General features: G+C 40.6%; 1 protein-coding gene across 2 annotated transcripts; it reads right to left on the bottom strand.

The window, feature by feature from the left end:
• Window positions 1-2,312: 2,312 nt before the first annotated feature.
• mthfr (methylenetetrahydrofolate reductase (NAD(P)H)) lies at window positions 2,313-12,710 on the bottom strand. Of its 2 annotated transcripts, none has more exons than XM_032569970.1 (12): window positions 12,492-12,710; window positions 11,609-11,870; window positions 10,637-10,875; window positions 9,260-9,370; window positions 8,844-9,037; window positions 7,626-7,876; window positions 6,539-6,673; window positions 6,193-6,373; window positions 4,696-4,878; window positions 4,508-4,609; window positions 4,308-4,427; window positions 2,313-3,024 (listed from the first exon to the last, which is right to left on the bottom strand). In XM_032569970.1, exons 2-12 carry the CDS (start codon window positions 11,854-11,856, stop codon window positions 2,803-2,805), a joined length of 1,986 nt encoding a protein of 661 aa, XP_032425861.1. In that variant the 5' UTR covers window positions 11,857-11,870; window positions 12,492-12,710; the 3' UTR covers window positions 2,313-2,802. The 2 variants fall into 2 exon arrangements, with proteins under 2 accessions (XP_032425861.1, XP_032425852.1); XM_032569961.1 differs by lacking the exon at window positions 12,492-12,710 and adding an exon at window positions 12,389-12,408.
• Between the last annotated feature and the right edge of the window lie 939 nt (window positions 12,711-13,649).

The raw sequence follows: 13,649 nt of genomic DNA on the forward strand, positions 1-13,649 counted from the left end.
GTGGAGTCATGCTTTGGGCCGAAGTCATGGGGAGAGAATCATTGGTCGGTCCCTTCAGAGTCCTGAAGGTGTGAAAATGATCTCAGCAAAGTATATGGACTTTCTGACTGATCACTTTCTTTCATGGTTCACAAAGAAGAGCCGAACCTTCAGTAGCAAAATCATCTTCATGCATGACAATGAATGCTGCAAGGAATACCACTGTGTCATTGGCTGCTATGAGAAACTCATGGTGTGGTCACCATCCTCCTCTGACCTCTGACCTCAACCCTATTGAGAACCTTTGGAGTTTCCTCAAGCAGAAGATCTGAGGGTGGAATGCAGTTCATATCAAACCAGCAGCTCTAGGAAGATATTCTGACATCCTGCAAAGAAATTCAAGCAGAAACTTTCCACAAACTCACAAGTTCAATGGATCAAGAATTGTGCAGGTGATATCAAAGAAGGTCCTATGTTAACATGTAACTCTGTCTGTTATGATGTTTTTGATTGAAATAGCTTTTGATTTTAGTACATGTGACCACTTAATGCTGCACATTCAAAGAATGACTGTTTGCAGTTCTTCATAATCCATAAAAGTTTTAGAAAATCTGCTGTGCATAATAATTTGGATCAGTGCATTTTGAGTTTTCTATTTAAAAAGAAAAATACTGTTCTCATGGGGAGCTTTGTTCAGTAAAATTTTATTTATACTGTAATAGTTCATGACTTGAAAATTATACTGACCATCATTTGCATTGACCATTTAAGAAAATCTGAGAAAATATCACTTGCATAATAATTTGGAGAATCATGTGATTTGGACTTGCATCACAGATTTACTGACTTTAATCTGAACTTTATAAAAATCACAAAATACTTCAGACTTGATTCTACTCAAACCAAAAAGGCCCAAACGTCCTCCACAATGATGCGACCGACTAAAATCACATAGAAAGCAGCAGCTTCAAGTTATTCCTGTTGTGCCGTGGATGTTTTCTTTTTTTGTTCAGTGAAGAATGGCAGTCTGTTTCCGTCTGAAAAACCTACTGACGATTAGGGTTTTTATTTTTCCTAGAGGTTAAACTAAGCTGGTGCTAAAGTCTAAAGTGTGCACGTTCTTTTGAGAGTCACTCTAAATCTAAATTTAAACTCAATCCATTAACTCAGGGACTCAGGTCAAGTTGAGGGCGTCCAGCTCACACGATGTTTGACTTTATTTCCACCCCCTCACGCCATTCATCTGTGTGGACATATTTGGCCTGACCAGCTAATGACCAAGTAAGTGACTCTGAGTGGAAAATCCCCACCATACCATTCAGTGTTATGACCTGGACTTTGGACCATCAGCCATGTCATGGCTGATGACTTAAAACCTTCAACAGCCTATCAATATTACAACACAGATCTGGTTGATGCACAGACTTCTACTGATTACATAGGCCTTTGTTGTAAGAGCAAAGAAAGAAAAAAAATATTAAGTCTTTTCACACAGGAGACTCTACGAAATCTGGGAGGCAACAACTGCACAAACGCGCATTAAACAAAGTCGTGTCAAAGTAGTTTTTCTGTTATCTGCTATTTCTGATAACGTTTTATGAAAAGACATGGAAACAGATCCATAAGTCAAAAAGATCTTTACTCAGTTGAAGGTTACAAACAAATGTGACTTTCACAAACTGAACAGCTTTTCCCAAACTATCTATTGCTACCTGTGGTGAGAAAACGAAATGTGTAAAGTCTCAAGTAACATGATAACCAATGATTTTATTTTCTTGAAAAGCGATAGTGCTAATTGGAACAAATTAGCAATTAGTAATATTTATGACATTGTTGTCAGCTTGTGTACAGAGGAATATGACGTCAAATCTCTCAGGGAAACTGTAAAATACAGGAGGAACCTCGGCCGATTACAAATTTAGAAACATTTAAAAAACATTTTCATTAATGCTTGTTTTGTTTAGACCCTTTGGCCAATTAGCATTGAGCTGGCAAAAGATGAGAAGTTCAAGCAAACTACAGTGATTCTGTCCTACTTAAATCATAATGCAGAATCATTATTATACATTAATAATGCATTATTAACGCATTAATAATGCATAATATTAGGACAGACTTAAAGTAGGACTTTAAGTCTGTCCTACTTAAAGTAGTAGCAGACAGCTAATCATCAATAACCACCAACAAAAAAAAACAAAAAGTAAAGGTTTTTCAGAAGATTGCTGCAAAGCTCAATCCAGTCTGCGTGACTGTAGCGAATCTTCAAGTTGGATTAATTTGAATATATTATATTTATCATGTAGAAACCAGATATAAATGAAACCTTGAGACGATCCTGTTTAAATGAATTGTAATTGAAATTACAAAAAATACAAATATTTCAGAAACATTTAAAGAAAATACAAACCGTTAAAATGTATCTACAAATGAAAATTAACTTAAGATTTCAGTGTGCATTCTGCAGACTTGTTTTTATTCCCACATTTATTTTTGCGTCATATATTTTGTGTTTGCTTCCTTATTTGTCTCTCCTCAGCAGCGATGCCCTCCAGTAGGGGGCCGCTAAGTTGAATTGGTCTTTTATTCATTTCATGGACTTCATATTTCACATCTGTGGTGAAATATAAACTGTGCTGCATCGTTTATGACGTTGAAACAGTTCAGTTTCTTTGTTAGCACCGTTTTCCCTTCCACTAACCACCAACTAGAAAAGCTTTGTTGTGTATCTTACCAAGGCACTCTTGTTGGTAAAAATAAAAGTACAACACGAAATAATTCACTGAATTGTCTCTTTCCTCAACAAGTCATTAGAAACGCCGTAGTTTACTGTGAGGCCGCCTCATCGTTGAGCGGTTCCGGCGTTGCGTCCAGCAACTCGAACATGTCGTCGATGACCCGCCACAGACAGCTCTCCAGGGGAAAGTCGTTATCCACCAGATTGACCAGGAAGTAGTTATCGTGGATGTACTTGATGATCATTCGTGACGGCGACTCGTCTTCGTAGAGTTTGGCCCACTGTTCGATCCACAAAGCAAACGCCTCGTCCTGAAACGCAGCGATAAAAACATGATTCCAACACTTTCTACACAAAGTCTGCCACGTTTAGACGTTGTGCAGCTCTTTCAGCACCGTGATGAGACGGTTTAGTCAATTTATTCAATGGACGCGGGGGGAAAAGGGAGACATTTATTTCTGAAATAAGACTTTTTTTTTTTAAGTGTGAATGACATAACATTTTTATAAGCCTGACAAAAATAAAATGCCTGATTAGCTTGATGACGTACAAAATAAATATAAACAAATAAATAAAAAAAAATGCCCAATGCATTTTCAGAGGACCGGAAAATATATCTCCATTGCCTTTAATTAAAAACAAAAAATTGTTTTTATCTCTAAAGTTGCACAATTATTTTGGACTATGATGATTAAATTATACTGCAACCAGAGGAAAAATGGTTTTCAACCAATTTATAATACAACATTTTTGTTTTTTTATTTCATTTGATCGAGCAAGAAAATCTTTAATTTCAATTCTTTACCATTCGTGGCATAATTTAGTTTTTTTTTGCGATCTGTTGAACCTCCAGTTACTGATTTTACCGCAACCCGTTTCAAAAAGTTGCAGTTGATCTTGCTAAAAAATTTTTATCTTTATTTTTACCACGACATGGTCTAATTAGTTGTAATTGATGCACATAAGCTTCTCAAAAGACGAAATTTTATCATAGTTAATATTTAAAGTGCAAATAACATGTTCAAGTGTCTTCTTGAAATATAACCCTTAATAGAAATTAAATCTATTCATCTTTTGCACTTTTGTCAAAGTGCAAACGTTTTGTGTAACATGAACTGTTTACACAGAAGAAGCAAATCCAAAAAAACATCTCAAAATGGTTTTTGCAACAAAACAAAAAAAGAAAACAAACAAGGTAAATGATACTGTTTTGGATCACACATGGTTTCATCTTGCAGGTTTGGCTCTTAAGAGACTTTGCCAAACAGGAAGTTAAATTAGAAGAGGACCAAAGCAATTGGTCAAAATTCAGCAAAGTTGCGGTGATTGGTGGGAAAATAAGGACATACAGAAAGCATTAGGGTGGCTGGTCAGATTTGCGGAAAAGTTGCGATGACTAGTGAAAATTGAAAATCCATGCTAAATGTTTTCCATTCAAACATGTTTAGACCTCATAACCTTCCTGGTGCGTCTACGCTAAATGATTTCGATTTAGTCAAACCGATACAGTTCCTGAAGAACTTCTATGTTCCAGGAGTCCACATGTGAAATGACAAGGTTGCTAACTTCACCAAAGGCTCCTGAAGCTACAGACCTTCCAGTACATGAAGCTGACTGGGTCCACTACAGTGGGCTGGACAATCTCTCTGCCTGGGAAGATGCCCCACGTCACTGCGTTAGGCTGCATTTCGTGTGCGTTGGTCATGTTATGTCCCTGCACACAAAACATCCAATATGGCCCATATACAACTTGCACTCACACAGTGACTAGCAGGACTCTCGGTTCAGACTTACATGCACGTCGACAATGTGATAGTTGACACGAGGCTCGTACTTCTTCAGGACCTTCAGGAGGGCTGTGACATTTTCACTGGAGGTGAAAAACTCCAGGTAGGCCTATTGGATGGAAGAGCGGAGAGCTGAGGCGACGTTTCAGAGTAAAGCGTCTTTGTTGAGAATGACCAAACAAAGAGAGTCAGCACCTTCTGGAAGACATATCCTCCTGGAGGTCCCCAGCCTACCACAGGGTCCGCAGATGGTTTGCCATTGATGTTGGGCTGGGAGTTGATGGTGAGAACTCCACGTCTGTTAACCTTCTCAAGCTCGTCTTTCAAAAAGTTGGTCTCTGGGGCCAAAGGCTCGTCGTTCCAGGGTAAGCACAACACCTAGGGATGGAGAGAGAGACATGAGGAGCCTTGGCAGACTGTAAGATGCTTTAGGAGTCCCATTCATCAATCAGACAGGGCAACACCTAACATTTTACTCATTGATCAATGATTTAAGCAATCACTCCAATTGTAATGTCAAAATGAAGGGAGCTGTGGTTGCTCAAGGGCAGATATGATTTGAATGGCTCTAAAGGTCCATTATAATACAGAAGTCACTTTTTGACTTCTGTATTGTAACTTCCACTTTTTGGAAGCTTTGGTTCTGTCATTTGGGTATGTCCTGCTTCTAAAACAGGCCAACAGCAAAAGAAAAAAAAAAAAAAAACAGCTGTTTTTTGGAGGGAAATAAGAGCTACATAAATGTTCTGCTGGTGTCTGCAAAGCTGTTTTGCAGACACCAAGCAACCCCAAGCCATGCCCAGGACCTCACCTGGCAACCCAAGTGGAGCTCCACCCACTTCATTACAAGTTACCAGTGCAATGGCAGCTGGAAAAGGATGACCCGCCACACATAGCATTTTGTCTCAGTCACTGAGAACATAGCTGTGTGGATTCATTTGATTTTCGCTTGCACAGATCAGCTTAGGAAGCAGTTTTTTGAAAACTACCAACAGTTAAGGCCGGCCCAGGCCTCCATGGGGCCCTAAGCAAAATTTGGTTTTAAGGCCCTCTATTTCTGCAATCAACAGGCAGATGAGTAGATCATTTGTACTCCTGCTATGGACTTATTGCATTTCTGCCAGTGCTTTTTACATGATGTCCTTTACGTATGTATCACATAGGACATAGGGTTTCCCCCAGTGTATTGTAAGCCTGGCGGGTCGCCAGGCTTTACTTGCCTCCTGTCAGGCTAAGCATTGTTTGTTTTTGTTTTTATACAAACATGCATGCATACATGATCATGTTTACATGATTAAGTACATTATTGTAAAAAAACAACATCAAAAATTTACAATGAACATGTGTTTTTGTTAATATAATCACATAGAAATCATTACTTAAAAAAAAATATCTGTTCCACTCACCGGGCCTCCTGGTGGCCCTAAGCTGCTGCTTGGTTTGCTTATGCCTTGAGCCGGCCCTGCCAGCAGTACAGGGTGAGATCTACCAAAATACTTCAGGAACAGGAAGTTCTGTTCCTACTGTTCGTCATAAATCTGCAGATTTCTTTAAGACTATCAATACATCTTCATACTATTTCTGCATTTTAAAAAAAAAATTAATTTGCTTTCACTTTTTCATGACTTTATCAACATGTGGTTAAACAGTAGATCGTTCACATGGCTAGTGCCTGCAGGTAGACTTGATTACCTTCTGTCCGTTTCGGTTTGGTTGTGCTGTGATGTAGCATGTGAAGACTTCAAAGACGCTTTGTTCGTTCTTCAGTTCCTCCCCCCACATCTGTAGAAGTGCCTCCTTAGAGGACTTACTTTTTAAGTAAAACAGGTAGTAGTCATTTAATTCTCCAAAAGCTGGAGACGAAGAGTTTCCCCTAAAGACAACAGCAGAACAGTCGGTCAGTAACCAAACTTCAGCTTCACTTTGTCCTCTTCTGCTGTAAGCTCAATGCTTCAAGCTGTTTCTAAAATTGAAACATTTACTTAGAAAAATCAAAGAATTAGGCAGTAATCTGTAATCTGTGTCCGATTAGACCTACCATCTGCCGTTGGGGAACTCATCCCAGTCCTGGGTCCTGTAGATGTAGCTCTTTGGTCTGGAGGCCCAGAAAATTGGTCGGACATCCTCTACCTTACGTTTTGGATTTGCACTAACGGCCCAGGGAAGAGGGCGTCTGGCGAAAACAACAATCTGTGAGTTTGCAGACCACAGAAAATCTGCCTTCATGGCCAGATGCTTGCAGAAAGTTTGCAAGAAATAAAGAGGACCTGCTCCAACTAGGTCTCAATGCATCTTCGTCTTAATGAAGACTAAGAGTAATTAGGAACTCTACTCTACCTGAATGAATTTCAACTTCAGGGTTTCCCTCAGCGTATTAAAAGGCTGGCGGGCCACCAGGCTTTACTTGTGCCCCCACCAGGCTTAGCATTGCTTATTTATTAAAGTTTTTTTTTTTATGTCTGCATCTTTTAAGACTTTACACTTGGAGTTTAAGTATTAATCCTCCAGCCTTTCAATAACACGTAATTATCAAGGGATATTTTCAAATTTCCTGTCAACTTGAAACATTTTTTAACTCAAAAGCACGGCAGGCCGCTGGATGAATGACTGAACTAGTACCGGGCTTAGCAAGTTTTCGGGGGGAAACCTTGAACTTACCAAAAGAGAATGTTCAATATCTACCAAGGTGAATGAACCCAGTATGGAAACTCAGCAGAGACGTTCACATGTCATTTTTCCAAGTCAAGCTGGAACTCTTGCCAACAAATTCGGAGCCAAGTCTAAAGACTAACATCTTCTAAACATTTTCTTATCGGTTCCACAACATCTAGTCGACAGCAAGTTCTTAATTCTGTAGACGACACACACACACACACACCCACACACACACACACACACACACCAGTGTATGTAGGGAGTCGGACTGGCAGCCCTCCAAATGGCTGCTGGTAGAGGCCAAAGAGTCCTCGGTTGTTTTTCTAAGTGCTCCACAGGTAACAGCTAGTGAATAACATTTGCCAAACACAGGATAAGAGCGTGTAGAAAGGAAAACGATACAGGTTCAGGAGCCAGAGTTAGGGGTATAGTTTCATCTTTTACTCCGTCGCCAGTAGATTTCGACTGACCTGGGGTCTTCTACCCACAGGCCCAGCTGTCGGAGGACCTCCATGGTGGCAACTTCTCGGTTCAGAGTGTAGAAGTGGAGGCCTGGTACCTTTCCACTGTCCAGCAGGACACGACACATGTCCACCGCCTGATGGATTCCATAGTTCCGGATAGCAGCATCGTTGTCTTTGATGGGTTCTATGATTTTAGTGATCTCCTCCGGTACTTCAAGTTTAGACATCTTGACGAGCTGACGCAGCGACTGGTATCCCTGGAAAATACACACAATTTGTTTTTCTCTTTTCTCCCTTTCCTACCACATGACAAAAGTCTTCAGTCTGGTGCCAAGTAGAGGACAATAAATTATATTATAGTTTAACTAGCAGGGACTTCATGATTCATTTTATTTCTCGTTTCTATTGCTTTATTTATTGTGGATATTTAAAATGTCCTCCAGTTCCAGTGTTAAATATTCATTAGAATTTAAAGTGTATTGATCTTTGAGACAGTGAACTTGCATTATTATGCTATTACCATTTTATTACTTGAAAATGGTTTCAAGTAATAATAATAATAATAATATTGTTTATCACAATAACGTTTGGAACAATTTATCATCCAGCAGTAACATTTGTTGAGATAAAACCAACTTTGATTCGCTGTTAACTTGTGATTCGATGCTAAATCATAAAACTAATCTTAAAAACAGATGAATTTCATAAATCAACATTTGCTGCAGGTCCTGTGAGGGATTTATACCTGTGCGAGGATGTATATCTTCTGCTACAGTACATTACATCTCATGTAAGTTACACACTAGGTTAGTTTAGTGAAACTAAAAGCAGATCTGCATGTACTGAACACGTATGAAGTGTTGAGGAAGGAATTCAGGGCTTTTTTTCTCATTTCCAGACAACCAGCCACCTTTCTTTTAGGACAGCTGAACATGTGAAACAGCTTCTGTCCATAGATCCCACTACATGTTATACACGGAGCCTCAACAGGTCCATGATCACATATGTTTGGGCTTTTATAACTTTGGTTGTAAACGTCAAAAAGGAAGTTTTCTTCCCTGCTTGTTATGCACAACGGCCAAAGATTTTCATGCACCGTTTAACTTAATGAACAGGTGACTTCACAGTGAAATGTGTAGCAGCTGAAAAAAAAAGCCTCATAGGAAAATGGGTCAATGGGTTCGTGGTGATGATTTACAGCTTCCTGGAAGAAGTCTTTAGTACCTGGATGGGAAAGATTCCAGGAAGGATGGGACATGTGATCCCGGCCGCCCTGCAGTCATCCAGGAACTTCAGGAAGGTGTCAGCCCGGAAGAACAGCTGCGTGATGACAAAGTCTGCACCAGCATCCACTTTCTCCTTCAGGTGCCGCAGATCCTGCTCGTAGCTCTCTGCCTCAGGGTGGCCCGTTGGGTAGCCTGCACAAAGACCTTTAATTAAAACAACTGGAAGTACAGATTAGTCTGCCTGACTAGAGCAGGTTACAGAGTGAAGACATGAACCACAGCAGGTCAGTCCTGAAATCAAACTGATCACAGCTGAGTCTGGTTGTCCTGACAGATAAATGCTCCATTTAGAAACACCCTGGGTACATAAACCTGCTAGAAGTGTGTTGCTCTCTCTCTGCTGTGAAAACTTACCAGCAACACAAATGTCAAAGTATTCGTCAAACTCTGATCGAATGTGCTTAACGAGGTCAACGGCAAAGTTGAAGCCTCCTTCCTCATCCTCCCAGTCGTCTCCCACTGGATCTGAAGAGAACCAGAGCTTTGTTTAATGTCGGCCATGTTGGGTGATCTGGCAAAACGAGGACCACAGGTGTTAGTTCAGCACTTAACCTTACAGATGGTATGAAATGGTTCCCGTTTTTTAGCAGTACAGTATCAATATAGTTAGTTGAAAATAAAACATTATTTAATGGCTGCACTTTCACCCAAGTTGCAGCAGATAATAAAACTAAATGGCACCAACAGCTTCATGCAGCAGGGAAACATCTTTTAGGAGATGTTCATCTAAATGATTAGATCTCTAATCACTTAGTTAGGAACTTAGATTTTTATATTTTACACAAATATCAACACATCCCATAGAAGCAAATATGGCATAAAAGGCATAAAAATAGCAATAAAATGTTAACAATGGCACTCCTCTCATCAGTAACCGTCTGATTTAATAATATAATGTCAATAATTATCTAATGGGGGCAAAGACAGGCTATATAATCATATGAACCTCATATGAGCCTCCTGGTCCTTAAATGCCTCAGGGAATTGAAACCGAAGAATAAAGAAACAAATTGAAAAGGGGAACCAATTTCCTAAATTATACTTCTCTTTTTCAAAAAGATAATGTAACATCAGTGGCTCTAAACAATTTTCATTCAGCTGGACAGAAATAAATCGTAAAAACCGCAGAGCCCGGTCTAAGAGCATCAAAAGTCGGTTTGAAATATTGTTTGACCCAAGTTATACGTTATGTTTTTAATTTCAGAGCTATACTTTTATGAAGGGAAAAAGTAAAAAAATCCTGATCATTCTTTTCCTGTAAATGAATTGTTTTTGTCATATTTCCCATCCCGTACTTTTGATAAAAAATACCAGATAAAGCCAAGGCGAAGGTTAAGACACCCGCTTGTAAAGAGTCTTCTGTCGGTTTTTGCCACTCTAAATCTTGGCTCGATGTACGCTGCACACTTTTCCAAGAATGAGAAATTCTGTGGAAAACCTGACCGGCAGCGACTCTGTCAGATAACAGGAGGACATAAGGTTAGAGACTAGAACCCTGGGAAAGCTTGAGGAGACGCTGCAGTGCAGTTCCAGCTGGAGCCGTTCACAGCAGCCTGCACAGACACGTCGCTTCTCAGAAGTCTAAATCAAGCGCTGCTCTTTGTTTTCCAGGAATCTCAACCCACACACTGATGCAGCTCTTATCTCCTGAGGCGTGGCGATGAAACACACATCCAAGGAAAACCTCCCCAGGTCACACCTTTCCTGAGCCCTTCGTGTCTCCCGCTGTACCTCCCCTCAGCGCCATGATGTTCTTCAGGCCCAGGTGCTTTGCCTTAGCCAGGTAGCCGGTGATCTTCTCCTTGGTTTGGTTGCAGCAGGTCAGGTGGAGGATGCTCTCCAGGCCACAGTAGTTCACCGCTGTGCTGGCAATCATCATGGAGGAGGTCTCCTTGTCTGAGCCGGGGTCTCCCGCTGGGTGCCAGGTGATGTCAATGAAGAGCGGTCCTCCAGAACCCATACGGTCAAACCTGTCACATCAGAAATAAACTTTAAAAAGAAGCTCTGAAATGTTCTCATCTGAGATTTTGCTGGAATATTTTGAAGTGTTGAAGGTGTTCTGGGGAGGAGAGGTATGGTGAGCCGTGTTTGTCGCTTTTAAGGAAATCTTAATACTTCAGTGTGACAAGAAATTCTGATATTTTCATGCCCCCAAAGTGGTTAAGAGTCTAGAGATGCCCCTAACATGACTATGCATGTGTTCAAAAAGCGTAATCCATGAGAAACCGACAAGTGAGTTTAATGTGGCAGAACTTGACTGGTCTGAAATGCAGGGGTCAGAGTTGGGACTAAGGTGTGAATTGAGTTTAGGTTAGGGTTAGGTTGTAATGGTTAGGGTTGTGATAAGGGTAAGATTAAGGCTGTAGAAATGAATGGAAGTCAATGGAAAGTCCCCACAAAGATAGCCACGCAAACATGTGTGTGTGTGTGTGTGTGTGTGTGCGCGTGTGTGTGCGTGCGTGCGCATGCAGGAGAGGTAATATGACACCAACAAGCGGAAAACTTGGCACACAACAGATTATTGTCAGAAAAATTAAGCATCTCTCAAGTCCTGTCCATTACTTCAGACATGGCATTCAGATGCTGTCAGTCAGCTGGGTGCAATTCTGTTCTTCCCAAACGTCTCCACATTACTTGGGTTTTCAGCAGAATATTCTGTCGTGGTCTGCCTGAGGTCAAAGGTCGGAAAGCTGGTTCCTGTACCTGGAGATCAAGTTGACAGCACCGCTGGCCGTGCGTGGAGGGAAGAACTCCAGGGAGAACCACCGATCTCCGGAGTCCATCCTCTTCCTCATCTTTTCCCGCAGCCGATCGGAGCGGTCTGCGTCCGGCAGCGGGGTGGAGCAGCGGGAGCTCTCCTTGGAGCTCTCGGCGCTGCTGTTGCTGGCGCCGCTGGAGTCGCCTCGACACGACTGCCAGCTGCCGTCCACTTGCTGCACCTGGTTCACCATAGTGAGAAACAAGGCTGGAAAAAAAAACATACATCAGAGTTTCTGTGATTTTACTGCGGGAAAAAAATGAAGCTGTGTTTGTGTCTTCATTCCAGTTCTTTCAACCCAATCCTAAAATTATATATTTATGGAGTTTATACTCATTTAGGTATTCAATTACTCAGCATTTTTAAAGGCATCAATATATTAATTTTTCAGATTTTTAAAAATTTCCTCCCAAATAGGCTGAAAATATACAAGTAAGCATGAGCAAGGGTAAGGTTTTGAGTGCTTACAACTGATGACAATACTGAAAAAAGCAAAGCAAAGGTTACCAACGTGCTGACTGTGGAGCCCTGCTCCCTGTCAGCGACCATCTACCTTTCATCTGCTGAAATGCACAAACAGAAATCCATAAAACCTGCTAACTTAAAACTAACACCGGATCCTCCTGTCACTTTACTGATTGCATGTTTACAGATCAAACGGTGCTAATATAACCTGAGCTGAAGGGAAGCGGTCCCCAAAAACTGCTCTTTAGGGCCCAACACACCTGAGCCAAATGACTTCATGGCGCCTTCAGTGTCCCTCGGTGTTCTGCAGGATTAATCGGTAGCATTTATAAACCCTGCCAGCAGTCTCAGCATGCTTCTTACCTACTCCGGCCCTTCACGATTCAAGGAACGTCTCCAAAATAGATGGATCCACGCAGCCGCCTCTCCGGTAGGAGCACATGTATGGGGAGCTGTAGCAGCTGCAGGAACTGTTTATGGCCGGATAAATTTGGTGCAGCACGCCAGCTGCGTGTTACACTAAATAAGCTCCCTGGCGGAACTACGAGCACGGAGCGACCGCAGCTTAACACCAGGATGGAGTTGGAAACGAGCTACAGCTAACAGAGCTGCGGCTGTAACAACATGGAGAACTTGTGCCACATTCAATGTCCATCGGAAATGGGAAATACGTCTGTTTCTTGCTTAAAAAAAAAAATAAATAAAAAAAAATAAATAAAGTATATATATATATATAAATTGGGGTGTACAGGATGGTTCTGTTGCTTCCTTTACAGGTTTTATGTTACCGAATTATTTACAACAGATTTCTTGAAATGTTCACTTTGGGAAATGTTATATACACTGCTCAAAAAAATAAAGGGAACACTTAAACAGGTGTTTAACACTTAAAGTGTTCCCTTTATTTTTTTGAGCAGTATATAAACCACAAGAGGATCTATTTTACCTTTATAAGGTGATTTAATTCAAATAGCTAAAAACGTGTATCATATATTAGCTTGTAACCAAAAAATATAATTATAGTGTGGATTATAATTGTTATTCACACCAACAAAGGAACGAGAAATATACATTTTCCTATTTTGTCGTATGCGGTCAAGCCATCTCTCATGCATGTTTTATGGAAGCGAGTTCTTGTGCGACATTCTGCTCCCCAGTTTGCTTAGAAAGTTTAGGGAAAGTTTGTTCCCCCAGCAGCTGTTGCGCCATTTATAGGTTAAATTAAGATACAAACATTTTCACTTGAAGAAGACAACCCTGTTCTAACATGTAACATTAGGTTCAATGTTTATTTTTAGTTTTTTTGTTGTTATATTAAACTCTTTTTAAAAATGTGATCAAACAGTACCACTCTAGTACTCTGTTCTTTAGTAGCCTTATTTTTTAACAAGTACTTTTTTTTTTTTTTTTTACAGTTTCCAGGGGAATTTTTTAGATGTCTCCCTTTTTCCTTCTTGAGTAAAAATATCCTGAAGTGCTGCTACTCTTACTTGAGTACTGATCGAAGGAATGTAGAAATAA

Source organism: Xiphophorus hellerii, chromosome 1, assembly GCF_003331165.1.
Source record: "Xiphophorus hellerii strain 12219 chromosome 1, Xiphophorus_hellerii-4.1, whole genome shotgun sequence".
Classification (NCBI taxonomy): domain Eukaryota; kingdom Metazoa; phylum Chordata; class Actinopteri; order Cyprinodontiformes; family Poeciliidae; genus Xiphophorus; species Xiphophorus hellerii.

Excerpts from the sequence above, each read along its gene's own strand:
- mthfr (XM_032569961.1), bottom strand. Across the intron at positions 9,371-10,636 it reads CATCATGGCGCTGAGGGGAG|ATCCAGTGGGAGACGACTGG; the intron begins GTACAGCGGGAG and ends GGTTCTCTTCAG. Across the intron at positions 6,374-6,538 it reads GAGTTCCCCAACGGCAGATG|GGGAAACTCTTCGTCTCCAG; the intron begins GTAGGTCTAATC and ends TGTTGTCTTTAG.